The sequence below is a fragment of the Cervus elaphus genome, chromosome 21 (assembly GCF_910594005.1).
Source record: "Cervus elaphus chromosome 21, mCerEla1.1, whole genome shotgun sequence".
NCBI classification, from domain to species: Eukaryota; Metazoa; Chordata; class Mammalia; order Artiodactyla; family Cervidae; genus Cervus; species Cervus elaphus.
In genome coordinates, this window is record NC_057835.1 from 6,446,490 (window position 1) to 6,468,222 (window position 21,733).

Here is a 21,733-nt window from a genome sequence, read left to right on the forward strand (position 1 = left end):
CTGTCACCGCTCTCTTCTTCCCCACAACCACAGCCACGGCCTCCCAGGCCTCAGTTCTTCGCCCCACACCCTAGGAAGCCACACGGCGTCCTGGTTTGGCATTCAAGGCCCCTGGATCTGGGCCGGCTGAGCCTTCAAGGCCTCAGTGACTTCATCTGTGAGACAGCCCCGCCGTGCTCCATCCCGCACCCCCCCAGGGGCCATGTGCCGTGCAGAGTCGCTCAGTCGTGTCCGACTCTTTGCGAACCATGGACTGTAGCCCGCCAGGCTCCCCTGTCCATGGGATTCTCCAAGAATACTGGAATGGGTTGCCATGTCCTTTTCCAGGGGATCTTCCCAACCCAGGGATCGAACCCAGGTCTCCTGCATTGCCGGCAGATTCTTTACCATCTGAACCCCAGGGAAGCCCCAGGGGTCATACAGACTCTTGAAGACCTGGGTCCTTTGTCACGCAGACGGGAAAAGGGAAGCTCTGAGGGCCTAAGCAGCTGAGAACAGGGGGGCTCCTAGCGCCCAGGGCCTGTTTCTCTTGAGCCTGCTGCCCACCACCAGGAGGAGCTGGTGGACAGCGGGAAGGGGGCTACCCTGGGCCTGGCCTCCAGCTCCCAGGGCCCCCGCTCTCGCCAGGCTCTGAGATGGGTGCCCAGCCAGCCCTCACCTTCCAGGGCGGCGGGAGGGTCTGGGGGAGCCGTGCGGCCTCCACCACGTCCCACCCCACCCCAACTCACTAGTTCATGGTGCTGTACCCTCTGGCCTTGGTAAATCCCACGGAAATAGCCACGACCAGCGCAGGGAGCCCTAGGGGAGGAGCAGAAAGAAAAGGTGTCGGGGGGACCCCCACCGTCTAAGGCCCAGCTCTGCAGGTGGGGGAGGGAGGGGACAAGGCACCTCTGAAGCCCCTGAACAGAGGGTGAGACTGAGCCCGTGAGAGAGGGGACACGAGGTGGACAAGGACGAGAGCCCGCAGACGGGGGCGAGGGCGGCCAGGTCAGCACATGAGACAGGAGGCCCAGCCACCTCAGGACTTCAGGAAGGAAACGTTTCCCATCGTAAGTATATCCCGGACATCGGCTGGGACAGACTCACACCACCAGATTATTCCTCACCTGGCACTCAGGTAGAGCCAGGTGACTCCCTGGAGGCGGAGGCAGAGGGGGCGGGGGGGGGGACTAGGAGGGGGCCGGGCGGGGGGCACCCCACCGCCCTGCAGTGCTCACCCCAGCCCAGGCACAGGAAGCGCTTGCGGACAAGGCGGTTCCGCAGGCGGCCCGTCACGGCCATGTAGGACTGCCAGGCCTCGGTCAGCACCCAGCAGAAGGACGACAGGAAGAAAAAGTGCAGGAAGGCGGCCACCAGCGTGCACACCACCTACGAGGGCAGGCAGGCGGGGAGGCGCTGCTCACCTGGCCCCGTGCCCACGCCGTGACCTGGGCGAGGCCCCAGGCAGGACGCCACCCAGGGCTCACCCACCCCACCGCCGGAGTTGGGCTGTGTGCCCTGAGGCCCTGGGGCATGCTTGCCCGACCCCACTCCCCGGCTTCCCCATCCACTCGCAGACGCCTCAGAGGCCACCCACCCACTCATCCGCTGGCGACCCTGAGACCACACCACAAGGCACAGACAGGCTCGGGGGGCCTGGGACCGATGCTGGGCCAGTGTGCTGGAGCTTGAGCGGGTCATCTCACAGCACCAGTCCCACTGGAGACTCCAGACACCCAGTCCCCACGCCTGGCCAGGGGACAGCCCCTCCAGGCTGAGCCGCGGGGCTGCCGTAGCCAGAACAGTAAGGGCTCTGCCCTCGCCTCAAGTGCCCCAGGGCCCAGGCCCTGCTGCGGAGCCTCCCTATCACCGCCGACGGCCATCCCCGGGCACAGCGGAGGCCGCTCACCTTGTTGCGGGTCTGGGTCTGCCCGATGAGGATGAGTGCGTTGGAGGAGATGATGGACAAGCAGAAGTTGATGAGGATGACGGAGCGCTCCGAGCGGATGTACCTGCGGGCGAGGGCGGGTGGCATGCTCGGTGCCCAGCAGGGTCTCAGCTCCACAGGAGCCGGGTGCCGCGGCCATGAAGGCCGGGCCGCCTCCTCCCTGTTGGGCCCTGGCCTCCACCGCACCGGCACCGCTCCTCACATCACCGACTCGGCAGGGGCCACGGGGTCCTGACCACCCCGCACGCGGAAGGAGGTACTTTGCAAACCACAGGGGCTGCAGGGGAGGGTCCGCCGGGGCGCCAAGCAGGCCCACGGCGGGTCAGGGCGGACGTCCGAGAAGGGGCTGCTGGGAGGGGCGCGGGGTATTTCAGGGTCACTGGTGCCTCTGCCCTCGGCAGGACGTGGGCACGGCAGGAAGGCACGGCCTCCCCGCCCACCCCGTGGCTGCATCGACCCCTCCTCACGGGCCTCGGCTGCGGTCATGTTGCCCTTGGAGCCGACACACTGGAGATGGGGCTGGACCCAGCGGGTGCGGCAACCTTGGCTTGACCCTCAGTGAGCCGCAGTCCCAACCCCTGCCCCTCGGGGCCCACTGGGAAGGAGTCTGCGCACACACACCCCCACCCCAGGGTTGGTGAGAGAGGGATGGGGTCGCCCCCCACACCCCAGGGACCAAGGGACCAACACCGGTCAGACAGCACCCGGGCACGGGGGTCCGTGGTGGAGAGGCCGTGCGGCCTGGGGCAGGGGGCCGGCAGAGGTTCCCACCAGACACGTGCACCCAGGCTCAGGGCGCGGCCTGGCTCATCCAGGTGATGACAGGCCACAGACGAGGAAGTCAGGGTCTTGGGGCCCAGCAGTCATGGGACAGGGTGCTCAGCTGGGCAGGTCCCCTCAGAGGGCAGGAGGGAGCAGGGAGCCTTCTGTGAGTGGCCAGTGGGCACGGGGCTAGGAAGGAGCAGGAAGGCCCAGCCCCCTGGCTGCCTCTGCGCCCCCCACTGTCCACCAGCATCCAGGGGACTGCAGGAGGGGAGACTGGGGGGTGACGACGGAGGTGATGGATGGTCCTAACTGGGAAGGTGAGAGGGAAGGACGGCTCTGGGCTCCCAGCCCACAGCCGCCCTGATGGGAGAAGGGGCAAGGCGGCCCCAGCCACCCCTTCCTGGGGACCACCCTGGCACGGGGTGCAGTCATCCCTTCCTGGAGACAGTCCGCACCGCTCCACCCCTACCCGCGGGGGATGCCACCTCCACCGATGGAAGGACGAGTAAGGCAGCTGCAGTCACCCCTCCCGGGGACTGCCTGTCCCCCCATCCCCCCGCGGGACCGCAGTCACCCCTCCCGGGGACCCCCCGCGGTCACCTCCACACGGAGACGTAGATGATGATGAGCATGAGCAGGGTCAGGGACGACACGCCGCAGCCCACGATGAGCGTCACCGACGGCGCTGCCACCTTCTCCATGTTCTGTGGGTCCGGGGGACGCAACAGAGTGAGGGGCGGGCAGACCTGCGGGGGACGCCGGGGAGCCTGCCCGCCCCGCACCCCCCGGAGCACCCACGTCCAGCAGTCCTCGGCCACACTCCCGCAGCACCCCGAGCAGCCCCCAGCCCTGGGCGGTCCCCGGGGGGGTCTCATCTCCTGCCAAGGACAGGGTCTCTGTCTGCGCCCCCCACTGGTATAATTGTGTGGCAAGTCTGGCCACAGCGCCCCCCCATTTCAGGGAAGGGACCCCCACCCCCATCACAGGCAAGCTCACCGAGGCAGCAGGTCCACACCCGCCTCGGGCAGCTGTTCCTGACCCCGTGGCTCTGCAGCGCCGGCCAATGGCAGGGACCCGGCTCGGGGGGGGAGGGGGGTGCCCTCAACACCCGCCACAGACCCTGGCCCTCCACCCTGGCCTCTGCAAACAGCAGCTGCCCCCAGAGGCCCCCACCGCCTCCACGTGAGACCTCCCACGCTGGGTGCCCCGAGTCCACCCCCAGACTCTAAGCCTGGCCCCGCCGCTCCGTCTGCCCAGATGCCCAGACGCGCCTCAGGCCCCTCTGGTCTTGGCTAGTCCCATCCCAGGGGCCCGGGGCAGCCCTGAGCTCCGACCGGGCCCTTCCCACGCCTCCCTGTGTGCACCCCGTGTGAGCGTGACCCCCAGGCGGGTGGCCCGCGGGTGCTTGCTGAGGAAAGATCTCAATCCGTCTATGTCTGGAGCCCAGAGACAACCCAGGGGCCCTGCAGCCCCTCCCACCCACCCCCCACCCAGAGGAAGGAGGGGGTGAGTCCTGGAGCCGGAGGGAGGGGCGGAGGGGAGGAACCAGGGGACAAGGGGTGTCTGGTGGCCCCCCCGCAGAGCTGACGCCTCCGTGCCCCGGCCCAAGTCTAACCTGGCTGCCACACTGCTGACCGCGCACGTGCAGAGCAAGCCTCCCGCTCGCCTCCTGAAGCCACGGCCGCCCTTCCTGCCCCCAGATGGGACCTTTCACCCTCCTCGGGAGTCCGAGGTCTGGAGGCTGCTGCACAGGCACCCCAGGGCCCACCCACTGGGCGCAGCTGCTCCCGCCTGCTCCATCCACGGCCGGACGGCCCTTCCCCACACCAGGGCCCCCGTCCCCACCCCGGGCCACTGCTGGAGGCACCTGTCTGTCCCCCGAGCCTGCTGTCCTCACGTCTGGGAGCCCCCCTCCACCAGGCCCAGCACAGACAGGCGGTCAATGTGACTGGCTGAATGAACGGAGCCGGGGGAGGCAGGCTCCTGGAAAATTGAGAAAGTCGTTCAAGGTCAGCCAGGCCATCCACTGTCCCCAGGGGCTGGCCCGGGTGAGGCTCTGGAACCAGCTCCTGCGTTTCCACAAGGGGAGCTGGAGGGCCCTGGGGAAGGGGGACTCTGGGCTCTAGCCAGCACCCCTAAACTCGCTGGGCAACCTCGGGGCCCTGGTCAGAGACATAAGTCACGGGTTGCCGAGCAAGCGGCTCAGGCCCGCTCCTAGGCCGCTCCGGCCCCGACCTCCACGGCCATCTGCCTCCATCTGCCCTCGTCAGGCCTGGCAGCCACACACCCGTCGGCTGTCCACCTGCCCGCCCGCGCCCTCCTCCTCTCTGCCTGGCTCGCCTGTCACTTCGGACAGCCCCAACCCCACAGGTTCTCAACAGTGTGGGGAAAGCACAGGTGACAGAGTGGTGGGCAGGGGTGTCAGGGACTTCAAGGTCTTGCTGGGAGGGCTGGACCGGAGACCTTAAACGTGAGAGACGGGCCCCAGTCCACGCGGAGAGCAGGCAGAAGCAGGCCAGCCTCCTGCTGGAGACGGGCTCCCTCGCCACGCTCCGCGCCGCCCCAGGGCCTTTGCACAGGCCAGTCCCCCAGCGCTTTCCCTGACCTCCACGCAGTTAGCCCTTCTCTCAGCTGAGCTGTCATCTCCCAAGTGGCTCAGACAGTAAAGAATCTGCCTGCAGTGCAGGAGACCCGGGTTCGATCCCTGGATGGGAAGATCCCCTGGAGAAGGGAATGGCAATCTACTCCAGCAATCTTGCCTGGAGAATCCCATGGACAGAGGAGCCTGGCAGGCTACAGTCCATGGGGTCGCAAAGAGTAGGACACGACTGAGCGACTCACACTTTCCGCGCTCCTCGCAGTGAGGACTGGACAATCACTCTGAGCTGGCCCCTCATCTCTCTGCCATCCTCTCGCCTTGAGTCTCTGCAGGGTGCCGGCCCCTCCCCCCCAGGCCATTACCCCTTTGTGGTCCACAGGGTCACTGTCAGTTTCCACCAGGTGACCTCCCTACTTCCAGTCTTCTCCCAAACCATCACACACCCTACACGCCCTGACCTTCTTTCCTAGGCTCTGTCCTTACCCCAGCTCTGCTCCAGCGCCGCACGTGGCTCACAGCCACCCACACAGACGAGCCCTGACCCCAACACTGACTGACTCCTGGTCCTGGTCACACTGAGCCGTGACCCTGGTGGGGCTGGCTGCACAGCTCCGGGCAAATCCCAGAAGTGATGCCACCAGCCGCTGGGCGCTGCAGACCGTTTAGCACACGCCAGGCCGTGTGGACGCCGCCAGCACCTTGCCAGGTTAGGTCCCCACCCAGCCTCGCCCCCTCAGATGCAACTCAGAGCAGTTACTCAACCTTCCCGCGGTCACAGCCTGGCACAGGCCACAGAGCCAGGACCTGACACTCAGCTGCAGGCAGGGCTGGGGGTGCGGGGACGCCAGGGTCTCGTCTCCCTTCGCGTCCTTCCCCCAGGATCTAAGCCCTCCCTGGCTCCTGGGGTGTGACCACAGCACCCCTTCTCTTCCGTCCTCTCTGGGGCCCTTACTCTGGACTCTGCTCTGCACCCCAAGAGCACAGCCTCCGTCGGCTCAGACGGACCCCATGCCCAGCGCACAAGCCCCACTCCGTGGGTGCAGGCAGGCGGCGCCCACCCCCATAGCCCAGCTCCCCGCTGCCACCATCCCCTGCCAGCTGGGTCGTTCTGCCTTCACGCCGGTGGGACCCCTCTAGGACCGCAACCCTCCTCACCTCCCTCTCTCACCACCCAGGTCCACTGACCTCGGCATGAAGCTCCTTGCTGGAGCCCCTGCCCCTGTCTGGCAAGCCCTCTAGACCCAGCCCCCTCCCCTGCCTCCTGCTCATCTCTGCCTTTTTCAGCCTCCCAGAGGCCGCCGCTCCCCCCACGAGCCGCTGTGAACTCCCGCTCACCCCTCAGGGCCCTGCTGCACGCCTCCTCTCGTGCCCGTGTCCCGAGCCACCCCCGGGAAGGAAGGAGGCTGGGGCGGAGCCACCAGAGCGGCCCTCTCTCCGCCTGGGCTGTCTCTCCAGAAGACGCCGCGCCCCCTGAGGGCCCAGCCTCAGGCACGCAGAGGGGTGGGCTGCCCAGAACAGCCTCCCTCTTGCTCTCAGCCCTTCCCCATCGGCACCTCTGGGGTCACCCTCAATGGGGCTGGAGCCAGCTGGGAAAAGACAGGAGAGTGGCGAAGGCTCTGATGGCAGCTGAGCAAGAGGTGGGACGCCCTTCTGAGCCACGCCCAGGCCTTCGGGGCCGCAGCACATGGCCCAGCCCACTACTCTGCCATCTGACGGGAGGACCCTGAGGCTCACAGCAGTCCATGGCCGAAGCATGGCTCTGTGGCCGCTGAGAGCTCCCGTACCGCGGGATTCAGTTGACTCTTCTGGGACGTGGGTACGGGGTGTTCCGCCTATATGCAGACCAGGCCACCGCAAGCCCCTCTGACTGCAGCTGCTCTCCCCCACCCAGGCAAAGCCTAGACCTCTTCACAGACCAGAGCTCTGCGCACGCATGAGCACGCTGGCACACTCACCCTCGGGAGCACCAGTGCCAGGCCAGATCTTCCTAGAAAGGCCCCCTGGGCCTCAGGCTCACCCCTGAGCTCCACCAGCGTCAGCCTCCCACCTGCCCCTCACCTAACACGCTCTCCTTGCTGGGTGCCCCGGGCTTGGCAGGAGACCACCCTTCCTGGATGCGGGGGCCTTCCCTGCTGCAGGCCTGGCCCAGGAAGGTCCCTGTCAACCGGCGCAGCCCTCGCAGTCACCCTGAGCAGCAGAGGCCACCTCTGTTTTCCAGGAGAGGAAACCGAGGCTCAGGGGGACCGAGGGCCAGTCTACAGCCACCACATGTGAGGGACAAGCTCATGTTTCAAGATTAGAGCAGCACTGACCTCCTGCGGGCCAGACCTCGGACTTGGAGAGGGGGTCTGGGCATTGCATCCTGCTCCAGAGCCCCCCAGTGCCTCCCGTACCCTCCAAGGAAGAGCAGTTCCCAAGGCAGCCCTGCTCCGCCTGCTGAAGCTGCAAAGGGGACCCAAGGGAGCCCCAGCGCAGGGGGCTGCTTCCCTGTGCAAAAAGTCACCTCTTCCAGGAAGTCCCCAGCAAGGCCCTGGCTGCTGTCCTCAGGGCCAAGCCCCCAGAACCAGCAACACCTACAGTTCTGTCATGGGGACAGCCTGAGGGGGACGGCACTCCGGGATCTGGGCCAAGAGCACAGACCCGGGTCCATCAGCGTCGCCCCAAGATCCTGAGCAAGCCCCTGCCCCCGCCGTGACTTCCCTGCTGGTGGATGGAAGAGTTATAGGCAAAGACCTCTAAGGTCTCACCCAGCTCCTACCCTCCAGGGGGTCCTGGTTGACATCGCCCGCCCTCCCCACATCCCAGAGAACAAAGGAGGGGGCAGACTGCTCTCAGAGAGGCCTGGAGCCATCCTCCACATGGAAACTAGGGTTCTGTGACGGGGGAGCGGTGCCACCCCCATCCAATGAGGGCCAGCTACCCCAAACACCCCCAGATCGGTGTCCCCCTCCCTGTCTGTCCTCCACATCTGCTGCCTGAGCACCCTCCCACGCCAGGCCTGGGGCTCAACAAGCAAAGACCCTACCCCTTGCCTCCTCCGGGGGCCTAGTGACCTGGATGGGGGACCCTACTTTCCTGGGTCCAGTGAGTGAAACTTGGCCCTGGGCAAGAGCACTCCCCAGCCCGGGTTGGCTGGGCCCAGCACCCAGGGCCCCAGCCAGCGAGCTGGCCCCAGATGCCGTCGCCATAGAAACTGGCAGCCCCCACAAGAATCATGGGAACAAAAAGGAGGCCCCTGAGATGATGGGGCCTTCCCAGGGAGGGCTGCGGGCCTGGGCCAAGCCCAGCACCCTATCCAGCCGGGACCCCTACCTGGGGACGAAGGCACCTCCGAAGACCAGGGTCCATTTGGGGTGGGTGGGGAACGCCTCCAAGGAGGGTGGCAGCTCCTCCCCCTCCCTCTTCAGGGAGGGCCAGGACCCTGCCAGCGGCTGGGGGACGGACCCTCACCAAGGGACAGCATTGACCCGGCTGGCCCTGCCAGGCCATGCCTTCCTGCAACCCCAGCGCCCTGCTGGGGCTGCCCATCTCCCCTGAGCACCGGCTCCCTCCAGGGCCCTCAGCCCCCAAGGAGAGTGCGGAACACTCACCCGTCAGTCCCTCCCAGGAGCCCCAGCCTGGCTCCTTCAGGGCCAGACCCCAACTCCACACCGCCACCCACTCGGCTCCCCACCCGCCCACTCCAGAGGCCCGAGCCTCTCTGGCCGGGCCACGGGGGGCATCGGGGTGCAGCCGCCCCTCCCGGAGCCGGTCCTGGCGGCTACCGTCCTCCCCGGAAGCCCCTTCTCCGCGCGCCCCCACCCGCCCGCCAAGCGCCCGGCCGGGGTCTCACCGCGTCGGCGCTGAGCTGGGCTAAGATGGCGAAGGTGGAGAGCCGGTCACAGAGGCAGCGCGTCCGGAGGGCGTCGAGGGGCACCGTGCGGCAGCCGCGCCACGACCAGGGCCCGAGCTGCGGGGGGGCGGGGGAGGAGGGTCTGGGGGGCGGGACACACGGGGGGAGGGGAGACAGGGGCGGTGTGAGCGGCGGCCGGCCGCGCCCCGGCCCCGCGTCCCCGGCCCGCGCCCGCACCTGCGCCCGCCGCCGCGCGCGCCCCACCGGCCCCCGGAGCCCCGCGCCCCATGGCCGCCGCCGCCGCCGCCGCCGCCGCCGAGCCACGGGAGAGCGACTCGCGGGAGCGCGGGCCGGCGGGGCCGGCGGGGCGCCGAGCCCTGGCCCCGCGCCCGGAGAGCGCCCCGCCCCAGCGCCGGGCAGGGAGGGGCGCGTGGGCGCACGTGGAGCGGGGCGCCAGCCGGGGGCCGCGGCGGCCTGCGGTGCGCGCGCGGGCCGGGCAGGGTGAGGGGCGCCCTGAGCCGCCCGCCCCCGGGCCTCGTGTCGAGCTGGTGACCTTGGGGCCGCCCCGCCCCCACAGCCACCTCCCGGGGCCGGGCCTCTTCGGCCAGAACTTGCCCCCTGGCGTCTGACCCAAGGCCCTCCTGCTGTCTGCCGTTCGGGGTGGCGGGTGGCGCGGGTTCCCTTGAAACCAGCACTTGGTAGGGTCTCAGTGCGCCGAACTGAGCTACTCTGCAAACCAGTCGCTGTTGATCCAAGTTCCCCATCCCCAGGCCGGCCCACCTGTTCGGCAGCATCCAGCCAGGCACGCGCGCAGAAGGTGCCCATGAAGGGTCCGCCCCAGGGCCCTGGGCCTGCAGGCTAGGGGGCTCCAGGCTGCCTGAAGAGCCGAGACCGAAACGGTGGTTCAGGAACCACAGCTGGGAGGGGACCTCTACCCCTAGGGCTGAAAAAGCCTCTCTCCTGCTCACAACTCAGACCCTGAGTCTGCCCCGGGGGAAAATTCCAGGTCTCTGTGGCCAGGGTCTACCCATGGCCAGCCCTAGATCCCTTGGCCCCAGCCCCAGCAGTTGGGAACTGCAAGGAGCCTCCAAAGGCCTCAGCCTGCCTCCCCCATCCCAGCCCTTTGGTATGGGGTGAGTGACTCCGCCCTGCGCCCCTCCAGGGAAGCCACCACCCCTGCCCCACACCAAGGGGGCCTCTGCTCAACACCTGGATGCAAGCCACCACCCTGGGCTACCTCCTGGCTGCATCACCTGGGAAGTCAGGTACCAGCCGGAGCTTCAGTTCGCGCGTCTCTAAAACGGGGAGGGGACAGTCCAGAGGATGACACTGGGCACCCATCCAGCTGCCCTCCTCCCCAACACCTACATGAGAGCTCAGGAAAGCATAGGGGCTCGGCCGCAGGCATCCCAGAACCCAGAGCAGCTTGTGCTGAATTTGAGATGTTACACAATCTCCTTTCTGAGCGTCAGGCCCCAGGGGAGGAGGGACACGCTCTGGGCCTGTTGGAGGCCCTGGAATCTGCTCTTCTCTCTTCACTTCCCCCACGGGGAGGGACCTGCCCCTATTTTACAGAGGAGGAGAACTGAGGCAGCCCAAGGTGACAGCTAGGCAGAGCCCAGACCTTGGCTCCGAGGGGTGCATCAGGGTTCTGTGGCCCCAGAAGATGCCTCCCCACCCACACTGTCTGTTCATCTCTGAAATGCAGGGAGGGGAAAGGATGTCCCTCTCTTGGGCACTGGGGCCCGAGCCCTGGGGGCCAGAGTTTGGGGGATCCAAAACTCTTCCATCTTAGCGGCCCTCCATAAGGAAGGCCACGGGAGGGTCCTGGGAGCTTCCATCTCTTTGGCTCCCGACCACGCCTCTGCCTGAGCCTGCCCGCCTTGGCCCACCTGAACCCCGCTAGCGTCTGCTGAGCTAAGTGGAAGTCACAACCTATCAAGGCCTCGCTAGAGACCCTTCTCCCCTTCCTTCTCTGGAAAAGAAGACCCCGATAGCCACAGGACCAGAAAGAAGACCTGGGTGATGGAGGATGGGGAAAGGGAGCGTGGGGCCCTGCAGAGTCCTGGGAGGCCCAGCCTGGTCCTCCCGCCCCCTCGGTGAGGGGGTATCGAGGCCTCACTCAGCTGCCCCGGGCCAGTCACACACCATCTCCCTCATTCCCCAGCATCACACAGGACAGGGGTGCAGAGTACTGGGCCCCAGCTACCCCCGGTCCCTCCCACCCCTGGAGCACCCTGTCCACACCTGGGGTGGCGAATGCAAGCCCTGGACCAGACGCCAAACGGCCAAGACAGTGGAGGCCAGAAGTCCCGAGACCCCAGGCGCTCGGGGGAGGTGGCCTTCCGGGGCCGTTCCAGCCTGGAGGCAGTACCTCCATCTCTCATGCTTGTCCGCAATATCGGCCATGTGCCTGCTCCTAAAAGCCGGAGTCTGTGGCCAGCTGGGCTGTCCTGGGTTCAAATCTGAGCTCTAATGTCTACCGCCCAGGCATGGACGCTGTCTTGGCCCTCCTCCTCTGAATGGAGGGGGGACCTGAACCCAGCTCTTCCGCCCACTGAAGGATGTTGGGAGGGTCGGCAGAGGACAGCACCCCAGGCCTGAGGCGAGGGGAGCTGGGCTGGCTGGGGCCAGCAGCCTGGCAGGTTCCCAGGCGGCGCTGGCGGGTCTGCTGGGCGCCAGGCTGACAGCTGCCGGCCACCTCCTGGGAGAAGGCCAGCCCCGACTGGTGGCTGGCCCCACAGGGCTCCTACCATGGGCACTAATTAGCTTATCAGCCTCCCAGAGGAGGGGAGGGCGAGGGGCACTGCCCACTGCCGACGGGCTCAGCCTCAGACCACGGAGGGCACGAGGAGGCGTCTGCCCCAGCCCAGGGAGCCGGCCGCTGGGGCGGGCAGCCTGGGAGGTGAGCGGCTGCTCGTCTTGCCCAGACCCCGCAAGACTGTAGGCGGGCTCCCTGGCACCTCCCCACACCAGGGCCCCCTGGACTCCAGCAGGCCAGGGGGAATGTGCCTGGGCTCCTGACATACGACACAGGGACGGGGACCCGCTCCTTGCCTCTGCCCCACCTCAATATTAGTAGCTTCATGTGCATTTTGTCATGCAATCTTTGCAGTGATCCTCAGCTCAACTGTGTAGATACAGAGATTGCAGCTCAGAGAAGTGGGGTGATTGCCAGAAGCCACACAGCATGACGACAGAAGGGCCCAGATTCCAGGTTTTTATCTGTCTGATCAGCCCGTACCCCCCACAAGGCCTACAGCATCTGAACCGCTGGGCTCTGAGAGGTGAATCTGAAAGGGGCCCTCAAGGATGGCATATGGCCCATCCCCAGGGCGGAGCCTGGTCGGTGGAGGCCCTCAGCTGAGCTCTCTGGGCTGGGCCGGGCACAGCAGGGGACCCGCGGGAGCAGGATGGGTGGGCAGACGTCCCTGACAGGGGGAGCCTTGCCAGCATCCCAGGCACACCCACCCTGACCTGGGAAAGCGCGGGCACGCTTGGCCCTCCTCCTTCAAAAACCTCTCGGACACATCCTCAGACACCCACCGCCTCTAACAGAAATCCCTCCTGTTGCCGTGATGCCGTTACCATCTCTGCAACAAGGCAGCTCGTTCCCTGCGCGCCCTCTCCCCGACCGCTCCATGCACTGGAGACCACTGGCCGCCTCTTCACTGAGCTTCAGAAACGTGGGAATATCTAGGTCACAGAACCATGCCCCCCTTCCTGGGCCCAGGCCCAGGGAATCTGGGTGAAGGACACCTGGTCCACCCCATCCCCCAGGTCCTGAGCCAGAGAAGGAGCTGGAGCCGCGGCCCCTCCCGGCCCGAGTGGAGGCAAGGGTGTAAGGGGCACTGGGCCCCTCAGAGCAGAGCTCCCAGAGAGGCCGTCTCTGCCCCATGAGACCAGGGCCTCCAGGACACGGCCACACCTGCCCTATCGGACCACAGCCCCCAGGACAGGGCTGTGCCCCCCCGCATGCGCCCTCGGAAAGGTCCAGCACTGCCCACCCCTCTGCAGGCCACCAGTTCCTCACCGCGGGCTCCTCCCACCCTGGTCCTACGAGACCCCATGTCACCAAACCCAAGGGACAATCCCCGTTCCCTTTACTTCAGACTGAGCCAGCAACCTCTACACACAGCCTCCGCTGTGTGTCCTGACCCTGAGCTGAGACCTGAGCTTCCCCTGGCTACCCCTAGCCCCTGAGGCCTTGGGGTCAGTCCTGAATACACCCCACCTCTTCCCCCCACCCCTGTGCCAGCCTCACCCACCAACCTCGCTCCCTGGGCAGGTGGCCTCCTGTTCCCACCTCCCCATCCACCCACCCCTGCCCGCCCCAAGTGGTCCTTGAGAACGTGTCCCCCAGTGGCTATCTGCGGCCTGCACGCCCGTCAGCGGTGCCTGGCTTGGTTGGCTCATCCCCCATGCCCGCAGCCACAGGCCCAGGCCCCGGCTCTCACAGCAGGGCTGTCCTGACCCGTGACCTCCATCGGTGGCTGGAGGGTCCTCCCGCCCTGCCCAGTTTTCCCACCGCGTGTGATGGGCCGATGCTCCCGCTTGCGTCCTCCCCTGAGAGGGCAGGAGGGGGGCCCGGCTGGCTCTCCCTGCTGCTCACACCCTGGTGGGAGCAGAGCACACAGCCGGGACTTGCTGTGGGTGGGCAAGCGAGGCCCTGCTGCCTGGAGGTGACCCCCAGGCCCTCCGTCCCTGTGGCTTACACCTGCAGACCCGCGGGCGTCTGGCCTGCCTTGCGGATGTTCGAGAGTCACTGCTGCCCCCCAGCCTGCGGCCGCCACCCAGTGAGACCCACCCCCCAGCCTCTGCCCTGCCCTCCGCCGCCTGTCTGTCCCCCACTGTCATTTGAAATGTGCCAGGACACGCTGTCCTCTGCTCAAGACCTCCCCCAGCTCCCTCCTCACTCAGGGGCCCACAGCCCCAGGGACTGCCCCCCGCCCCGAGCACTCCCCTCCAACCACACTCAGACCGTGAACCCCGCCTGGTGCAGCCCCACCTCACTCAGCACCCGGGCAGGGGCCCCACCTTATCCTGGTGCCCAGGAGGGGTGGCTCAGAGAAGGCAGCCTGGGGAGTTAGCTGGCCCAGCTAAGGAAGCCCCGCCAGGGACCTCCCCGGGGGCCCAGTGTGGATGGGAGGAGGCTCAGCCTGTGGTACCCACCCCCCGGCCAGCTCCCTGCAGCACCGGGAGCTGGAGTCGAGGAGCACTGGGGGCCAAGGTCTGTTCCCCTCTTGGGCAAATTCCCTCCCGGCCACCCAGAGCTGCGGTGCCTCCTCTGTGAAGTGGGCACCAGCGCCCCCCATGTGATGTCCAGGGAGACCACAGGCACACCGTGCCCAGCATGGGGCCCCGCGTGCTCCTGGCACATGGGGGACAGTCATGGAGAGCTCGGCCTGCCCACCAATGGAGCCAGGGCCTTCGTTGTCTTCAGGATGCCTCCTGCCGGCCCACGGAGCAGGTGCTATTATGGGACTGTGCCTCAGGGGGCCTGGGGTTTGATGGACTAACTCACACTGGAGTGTGAGTGACTCATAGGTGTCCTCCCACACAGCAGAAAGAAACCAGAGTGGGCACAGATCACCCCAGTGAGAGAACAGGGAGTGGGCAAGGTGTCTCTGCAGGCAGGGGTCCCTCAGCCTGGACTTTGTGCTCCCCAGACCACCCATTCCAGGCACAACCCCTGCGGAATCGTACGGACACATCCAGAGTGCCTACCTCCCACCTCCCCCTATTGACCTCTGATCCACAGATCAAGGCTTGTGCTGAGCTGCCTCCTCCAGGGAGCCTGCTGGGATAAGCAGTGACTTCCCAAGTGTTGCACCTGGCTCCTTCACCAGGTCCTACCCTGCTGCTGCGCGGGTGCTGCTTTTCTGGGTCCTACCTCAGCCAGCGGCTGGAACTCATAGTGACCATCAAGCCCTCCCCACCCCCAGCCCTGGCAGCCCCGCTTGCATGTGCCAGCCCAGAGGAACCAACACAGGCGCCTCTCCTGCCTCCAGGTCTCTGTCTCAGCCAGTCCCTCTGACCGCACACTCGTCTGTCCCCCGGCTGACTCAGCCCCGTCCTTCAGGGCTCCCTTGAGGCACTGCCGGCTCCAGGAAGCCTCCTCAACCTGAGTCCTCCTCAACATGTGTTCCATGCCCAGCCCCCGTCTCCCCGTCTGGCCACTGAGAACCCCCAGGGCAGGCCCAGGTCAGCTCCATCCCTTCTGGGTTCAGGGCCTGGGGACTCCCAGGGGACGGATACGTGTCAGGGCAGAGCATGCCCGTTCAGCCTGCACCCCTGCCCACGGCTGCTCTCGCAGTATTGACAGGGTCTCGGGCTTGCTCAGCATCCACCAGGTAGTGACCGGGGCCTCCGGGGCGCCTTGCATTCCCCACAAAGCTGCGATAGCCATCTCCTGGCTCTCGGCTGGTGCCGCTCCCTCTGAGTCGGGGCCTCCGGCCCCGGGCCCGCCCCAGGCTGGGAAACCGGCTGTCCTTAGGACCTGGTGGTTCTTCACTGACCGACCCACCTGCCTGGGCAAAGCCACCAGGGCCCCTGGTGAGTCTGGGCCTGGAACTCCCCAGCCCTTCCAGGAAGTCCTCTGGCCTCAGCCCACCTGCTGACCCTTGCCGGCTCAGAGTCCATGAAGCCTACCAGAGCCTTGGCCGTCCACTCAGACCTCCGCCCGCTGCACCGCGGGCCCAGCTCTGTCCGGCCTGTCACCTGCCCCCACCAGCCGGGGGGCCATGCCTTGACGCCCCACTCTCATGCTCCAGGCTGGTCGGTCACTCGCTTTCAGGACGCGAGTCCCTCGCCGGCCTGCTCAGGCCCTGTGCTGGGCACAGGCACCTCCAATGGCCACTTCCTCAGCTCCAGGAGACGCCAGACCTCACCAGCCTCAGCCAGCCCAGCTTCGTCTCCTCTAGGACACCCTCTCCTCTGCCCGTGCACCCAGTCCTCTCATCTCCCCGGGCTGGTGTCTGACCCTGTGTGCTGCGGTCGGCCTCGAAAACTGTGCCACGGGCGGGTCCTGGTTCCCGGGAGGGGCTTCAAATCCCCCCAAAAAGCTGACAGCACTACTACCCTAACTGTCACCACGACCTCCACCCTCACGGCTCCCACTGAAACCACCACCAGCATCAGTAACATCACCGCCAACGTCATCGAGAACACAATCATTACCTCCGCCACTGTCACCACCACCAACATCAACACCAGCATTCCATTATTAACAGCACCACCAGCTTCAAGAATGACACAATCACATCACCATATCACATCATCGGACCATCATTACCACTACATCATCACCATTTGTTGTTCAGTTGCTCAGTCATGTCCAACTCTTTGAGACCCGTGGACTGCAGGACTCAAGGCGTTTCTGACCTTCACTATCTCCCGGAGCTTGCTCAAACTCATGTCCATCGAATTTGTGATACCATCCAACCAACTTATCCTCTGTCGCCCCCTTCTCCTCTTGCCCTCAATCTTTCCCAGCAGCAGGATCTTTTCAAATGAGTCAGTTCTTCGCATCAGGTGGCCAAAGTATTGGAGCTGCAGCATCAGTCCTTCCAATGAGTATTCAAGACTGATTTTCTTTAGGATGGACTGGTTTGATCTCCTTGCAGTGCAAGGGACTCTCAAGAGTCTTCTCCAGCACCACAGTTTGAAAGCATCAATTCTTCAGCACTCAGTCTTCTTTATGGTCCAACTCTCACATCTACACATGACTACTGGAAAAACCATAGCTTTAATCATGGACCTTTGTTGGCAAAGTGATGTCTCTGCTTTTTAATATGCTGTCTAGGTTTGTCATAGCTATTTTTCCAAGGAGCAAGTGTCTTTTAATTTCTTGGCTGCAGTCACCATCCACACTGATTTTGGAGCCCAAGAAAATGAAATCTGACACTATTTCCATTGTTTCCCCATCTATTTGCCATGAAGTGACAGGACCAGATGCCATGATCTTAGTTTTCTAAATGTTGAGTTTTAAGCCAACTTTTTCACTGTCCTCTTTCATCTTCATCAAGAGGCTCTATAGTTTCTCTTCACTTTCTGCCATTGAAGTGGTATCATCTGCATATCTGAGGTTGTTGATATATCGCTCAGCAATCTTGATTCCAGCTTGTGATTCATCCAGCCTGGCATTTCTTATGATGTATTCTGCATGTAAGTTAAATAAGCAGAGTGACAATATACAGTCTTGACATACTCCTTTCCCAATTTTGAATCAGTCGATGTTGCATGTCCAGTTCTAACTGTTGCTTCTTGACCTGCATATAGGTTTCTCAGGAGGTAGGTAAGGTGGTCTGTATTCCCATCTATTTAAGAATTTTCCATTGTTGTGATCCACACAGTCAAAGGCTTTAGTGTAGTTAATGAAGCAGAAGTAGATTTTTTTTTAATTCCCTTGCTTTTTCTATGATTCAGTGTATATTGGCAATTTGATCTCCAGTTCCTCTGCCTTTTGTAAATCCAGCTTGTACATCTGGAAGTTCTCGGTCCATGTACTCTTGAAACCTAACTTGAAGGATTTTGAGCATAATCTTGCTGACGTGTGAAATGAGTGCAGTTGTATAGGGTAATTTGAACATTCTTTGGCATTGCTTTTCTTTGGGATTGGAATGAAAACTGATGTCTTCCAGTCCTGTGGCCACTGCTGAGTTTTCCAAATTTTCTGGCATAACGAATGCAGCACTTTCACAGCATCACCTTTTAAGATTTGAAATAGCTCATCAGGAATTCCATCACCTCCACTAGCTTTTTCGTAGTGATGCTTCCTACAGCCCAACCGACTTCACACTCCAGATGTCTGGCTCTAAGTGAGTGACCACCCCATCGTGGTTAACCGGGTCATTAAAAGCATCACCATTGCCACCACCAATACCATCATCAATACCACCACCATTTCCCCTCCATCAGCACTACCAGCAACACCAATACCACCATTATGTTATCAGCAGTATTGTCATCACTACCCTCTTCGCTGTCACCTCCACTGCCAACACTGTCACCGTTACCAACACTGGCAGCGGCAACAACAACACGACCCTTACCACCACCATGCCGGTCACGCCATCACAGCAACACCACCGTTGCACCAACATTATCACCACCACCACCAACGGCACATCGTCGCCAATGCGGTCACTCCTATCAGTCCCCTGATCACCGAGCTCACCAGCGCCACCTCCGCTGTGAGCAGTGTCACCGTGACTGCCATCACCGCTGAACCAGCACTGTGTCTGTGGACTGACACTAGCTGGGCACCGCCATCACCAACACTCAACCCTCCACATCCAGGGCACTGTGTAGGCAGAAACCGTCCTGCAGGAGGCCTCACCGCCCACCACGCCTGTCAATCACGATGGGCTGAACCCAGGCAACCTCACCATCACCATCATCTGATCCTCCACACTGCTGACCACACCCCACCCTCCAAGGTGAACCTCAAGGTCATTCCATCAAAGTCCTCTCTAGGCCAGGAAAGGGTAATGGTCACCCTGCTCACACCACCCTCCCTGCTAACGTGGAAGCTTTCCTGTCTCCTCCACCTCTTGCCATCTGCATCCTGAGTTGGTTCTCTGCAGAGAAGAGGACGTCAGTCCCTGCCAATACCACCAGCAAGCCACTGGGCAGCCTGCGGAGCTGGGGTTTCGATTAAGACTTTCCTGCCTCAGGAAACTAGCAACTGCACACCCCAAGCGTGGGGAAGCACGTGGCATGAGGAGGAGGCTCAGCTCACACCCTCCAGGCCCATCCCAGGGCAGGGAACCCCAGATCTCAGTGGAGGAAGGAGGTGAGCGCCCTCCCCACTTGTGGGCACTGTCCCACGCGCTCAAGGCCCAGCACTGACCTCCCTGATGCGCCCCCCCTCCCTGAGGGAAACTCCAGGCTCTTCCTTATCCCTCACCCCCAGATCAGTGCAGGTGTGGGAGGCAGGACGGGGGGAGCCCCCTCTGCTGGGGGGCTCACACTCTGCTGGGGGCTCACACTCTGATTGGGGCTCATACTCTGCTAGGGGGTACACACCCTGATAGGGGTTTCACACTCTGCTGGGGGGTACACACTCTGATGGGGGGTTCACTCTGCTGGGAGCTCACACTCTGCTGGGGGCTCACACTCTACTGGGGGGCTCACACTCTGCTAGAGGAGCTCACATCCTGCTGGGAGGCTCACACCCTAATGGGGGGCTCACACTCTGATTGGGGCTCACACTCTGCTGGGGTTTCACACTCTGATGGGGGGCTCACACTCTGATCAGGAGGCTCACACTCTGCTGGGGGGTTGCACACTGATGGGGGGCTCACACTCTGCTGGGGGCTCACACTCTGCTGGGGGGTTGCACACTCTGATGGGGGGCTCATACTCTGATCAGGAGGCTCACACTCTCATGGGGGGCACATGAAGATACACAGAATTTTGGCAAGTCAGAGCTGGGGAGCAGGGGACCTGGGGGGCATGTAGGAGAACAGGAAGAGAGGCCTCCAGAAGCAGGTGGCTTTGAGGCTGGAGAAGAGGCACAGGGACCAGGGACAAAGGCGCCAGGCGTTCCAGCTGGCGCCAAGGAGTGGCGAGGGGCCCGTGGGGTGGAGGACTGCGGCTTGGGGAGCCGGGCTGCCTGCCAGGGCGGGGGCACTCACTGCCCCACGTTCTGAGCGCAGCTGCTGTCCCTTGGCCGTGACCTCACTGCTGTCTGTCCCCTCCAGGTCCCAAACCCAGCCGAGACGGGCAGGCCTGGACTCAGATGCCCCTCGAGGAGGGCAGGCTCAGAGCAGGCCTCTGCCAGGCCCCCCACTCCGCAAGCACACAGTCCAGGGGAGGCTCAGAGAAGGGAGGGGCGCTGGGGAAGGGGCTGGGGGTGGGCGGTCTCGCTGCTGAGAGCAGCACTGCACCCCTCCCCCGGCCCTAGCTCCCCACCCAGGTGGGGGTGTAGAGCAGGACCCCACCTCCCACCCACGCTCATGAAGGGCCACCAAAAGGCCTTCTGTGTCCAGCTGTCTCCCCTCCCCCACTGGCCCCCCTCGCCTGCCTTCTCTGCCCCCATCAGGAACCAGACGGCGTGGGAGAAATTGGGCTGGGAACCGGCCGCTGACAGCGACCTGGGGACCCTGCCAAGTCTCCCTTCCGCTTGCCCCCCTCGGCCTGCCCCTCACCGCCCTCTCCAAGGAAACCAGGGACTGGGGGTGGGGGGGGGGAGGGGCAAGGCTCTTAAAGGGATCAGGACACGCACTTGTGTGAGGACCCGGGGATGGGCCCGGGCCTGCGTCCTGAGTGTCCCCCAGGACAGCTGCACCCGCCGGGGGTGGGGAGAGAGCCCGGACTGGCGAGCAGAGCTCTGGGCCCAGTCCTCAGCCCGGCTGAGAAAGCTGCATGAGTGAACACTGGAAGGTGCCTGGAAGGGGCTCAGGCTTTGGAGAAGACCCTCCAGACTGGGGAAGTGCCTGCCCTCCACCAGCCTGTCCCAGCGTCTGCTCTCCCAGCTCAAGTTCTGGAGTGTAGGGGTGTCAAGAGCCCACTAGTTAGGGGAACTCCCAGCCTGACTCAATAGCAGCCCGCTGCAGGACTTCTCAGAGCCTTTACAGATGGCGCGAGTGTGGACCCGGGAGCATGAGACATGGTGGGCATGAAACGCTGTCCGCCCTGGAGCCCACGTGGGCCTGGTACTGGGCACAACACCTTCTGAGATGGGGGCGCAGCACCCAGGCCTGTCCTGTCCTGACGTCCCCACGCTGGGGCTCAGCCACACCATCTTCAAGTGCGGCCGGAGCAGGTGACTTCTGAGGGCCTGCCCTCTCTGACTTCTCTGCTCTGTGTGCCTCTCAGGTGTTTATTTTTAAAAAGGAAACTGCAAAACATTTGCAGCTTCTTAGAAAGACACAGGGAGCTGTCCTTTCAGAACCACAGACATGAAATCCGGGCGGTGCTTCTGGCCTTCGTCAACCCCGCCCCCACCAGCCCATCCTTCCAGACCCCCCTCCCCTCCCACCTAAACATTTAAGAATTCTGAAAAGACCCCCTTTCCCTCCCTAACTGCCCTGCCCCCAGGCCTTCACTGCCACTGGCCAGGCTGGCAGAAGGGTGTGGGGGCGTGGGGGGGCAGCCTTGAGCCTCTCTGTGAGCAGTCGTCCCAAGTGTAGACGCTGAGCCTGTGCGTGCAAGAGTGCGTGTGTGACTGGGGGCGAGGCAGGTGGAGGGTCTGCACTGTGGGTGGAAGCCTGACTCAGACTTTCCGAGAAGAGTGTGTCACATGCCTGATGGGTGCGTGTGTCTGCAAGAGGAGGCGGCCCTCCACACACAGGACACGTGCAGTTACATGTTACATGTGAGCACGCACAAGTGACGCCGGGTGAGATGCTGCGTCAGGGCTCAGAGTGTGCCCAGGGCCAGGGCTCAGTCCGGCTTGGTGTCTAGGCTCCTGCAGTGACGAGGGCCAAGACTGAGTCATGGGTCAGAAGCTTACCGCTTCTCAGCTGAAGGTCGCTAGTGACTCTCAGTTCCCACTGACACCTTCCCCCCACCCACATACACACAATTCTGCAGACATGAGACTCTTTCTCATCCAAACACATACAAACACAAGCCCACGCCAGCACAGACCTGATCCCTGGGC

General features: G+C 64.0%; 1 protein-coding gene across 9 annotated transcripts in view; it reads right to left on the reverse strand.

Moving 5' to 3' along the window:
- ADGRB1 (adhesion G protein-coupled receptor B1) overlaps window positions 1–21,733 on the reverse strand; it is a 75,393-nt gene that overhangs the window by 17,751 nt on the left and 35,909 nt on the right. For 7 of the 9 annotated variants that reach the window (XM_043880282.1, XM_043880281.1, XM_043880278.1 and 4 more), the window contains exons 18-22: window positions 9,124–9,265; window positions 3,293–3,396; window positions 1,889–1,991; window positions 1,218–1,368; window positions 729–798 (exon numbers count right to left, since the gene is read on the reverse strand). In XM_043880282.1, the coding sequence (XP_043736217.1) occupies window positions 729–798; window positions 1,218–1,368; window positions 1,889–1,991; window positions 3,293–3,396; window positions 9,124–9,265 (570 nt within the window). The remainder of the gene's footprint in view (window positions 1–728; window positions 799–1,217; window positions 1,369–1,888; window positions 1,992–3,292; window positions 3,397–9,123; window positions 9,266–21,733) is intronic. The other 2 variants (XM_043880285.1, XM_043880287.1) reach the window with 1 other exon arrangement.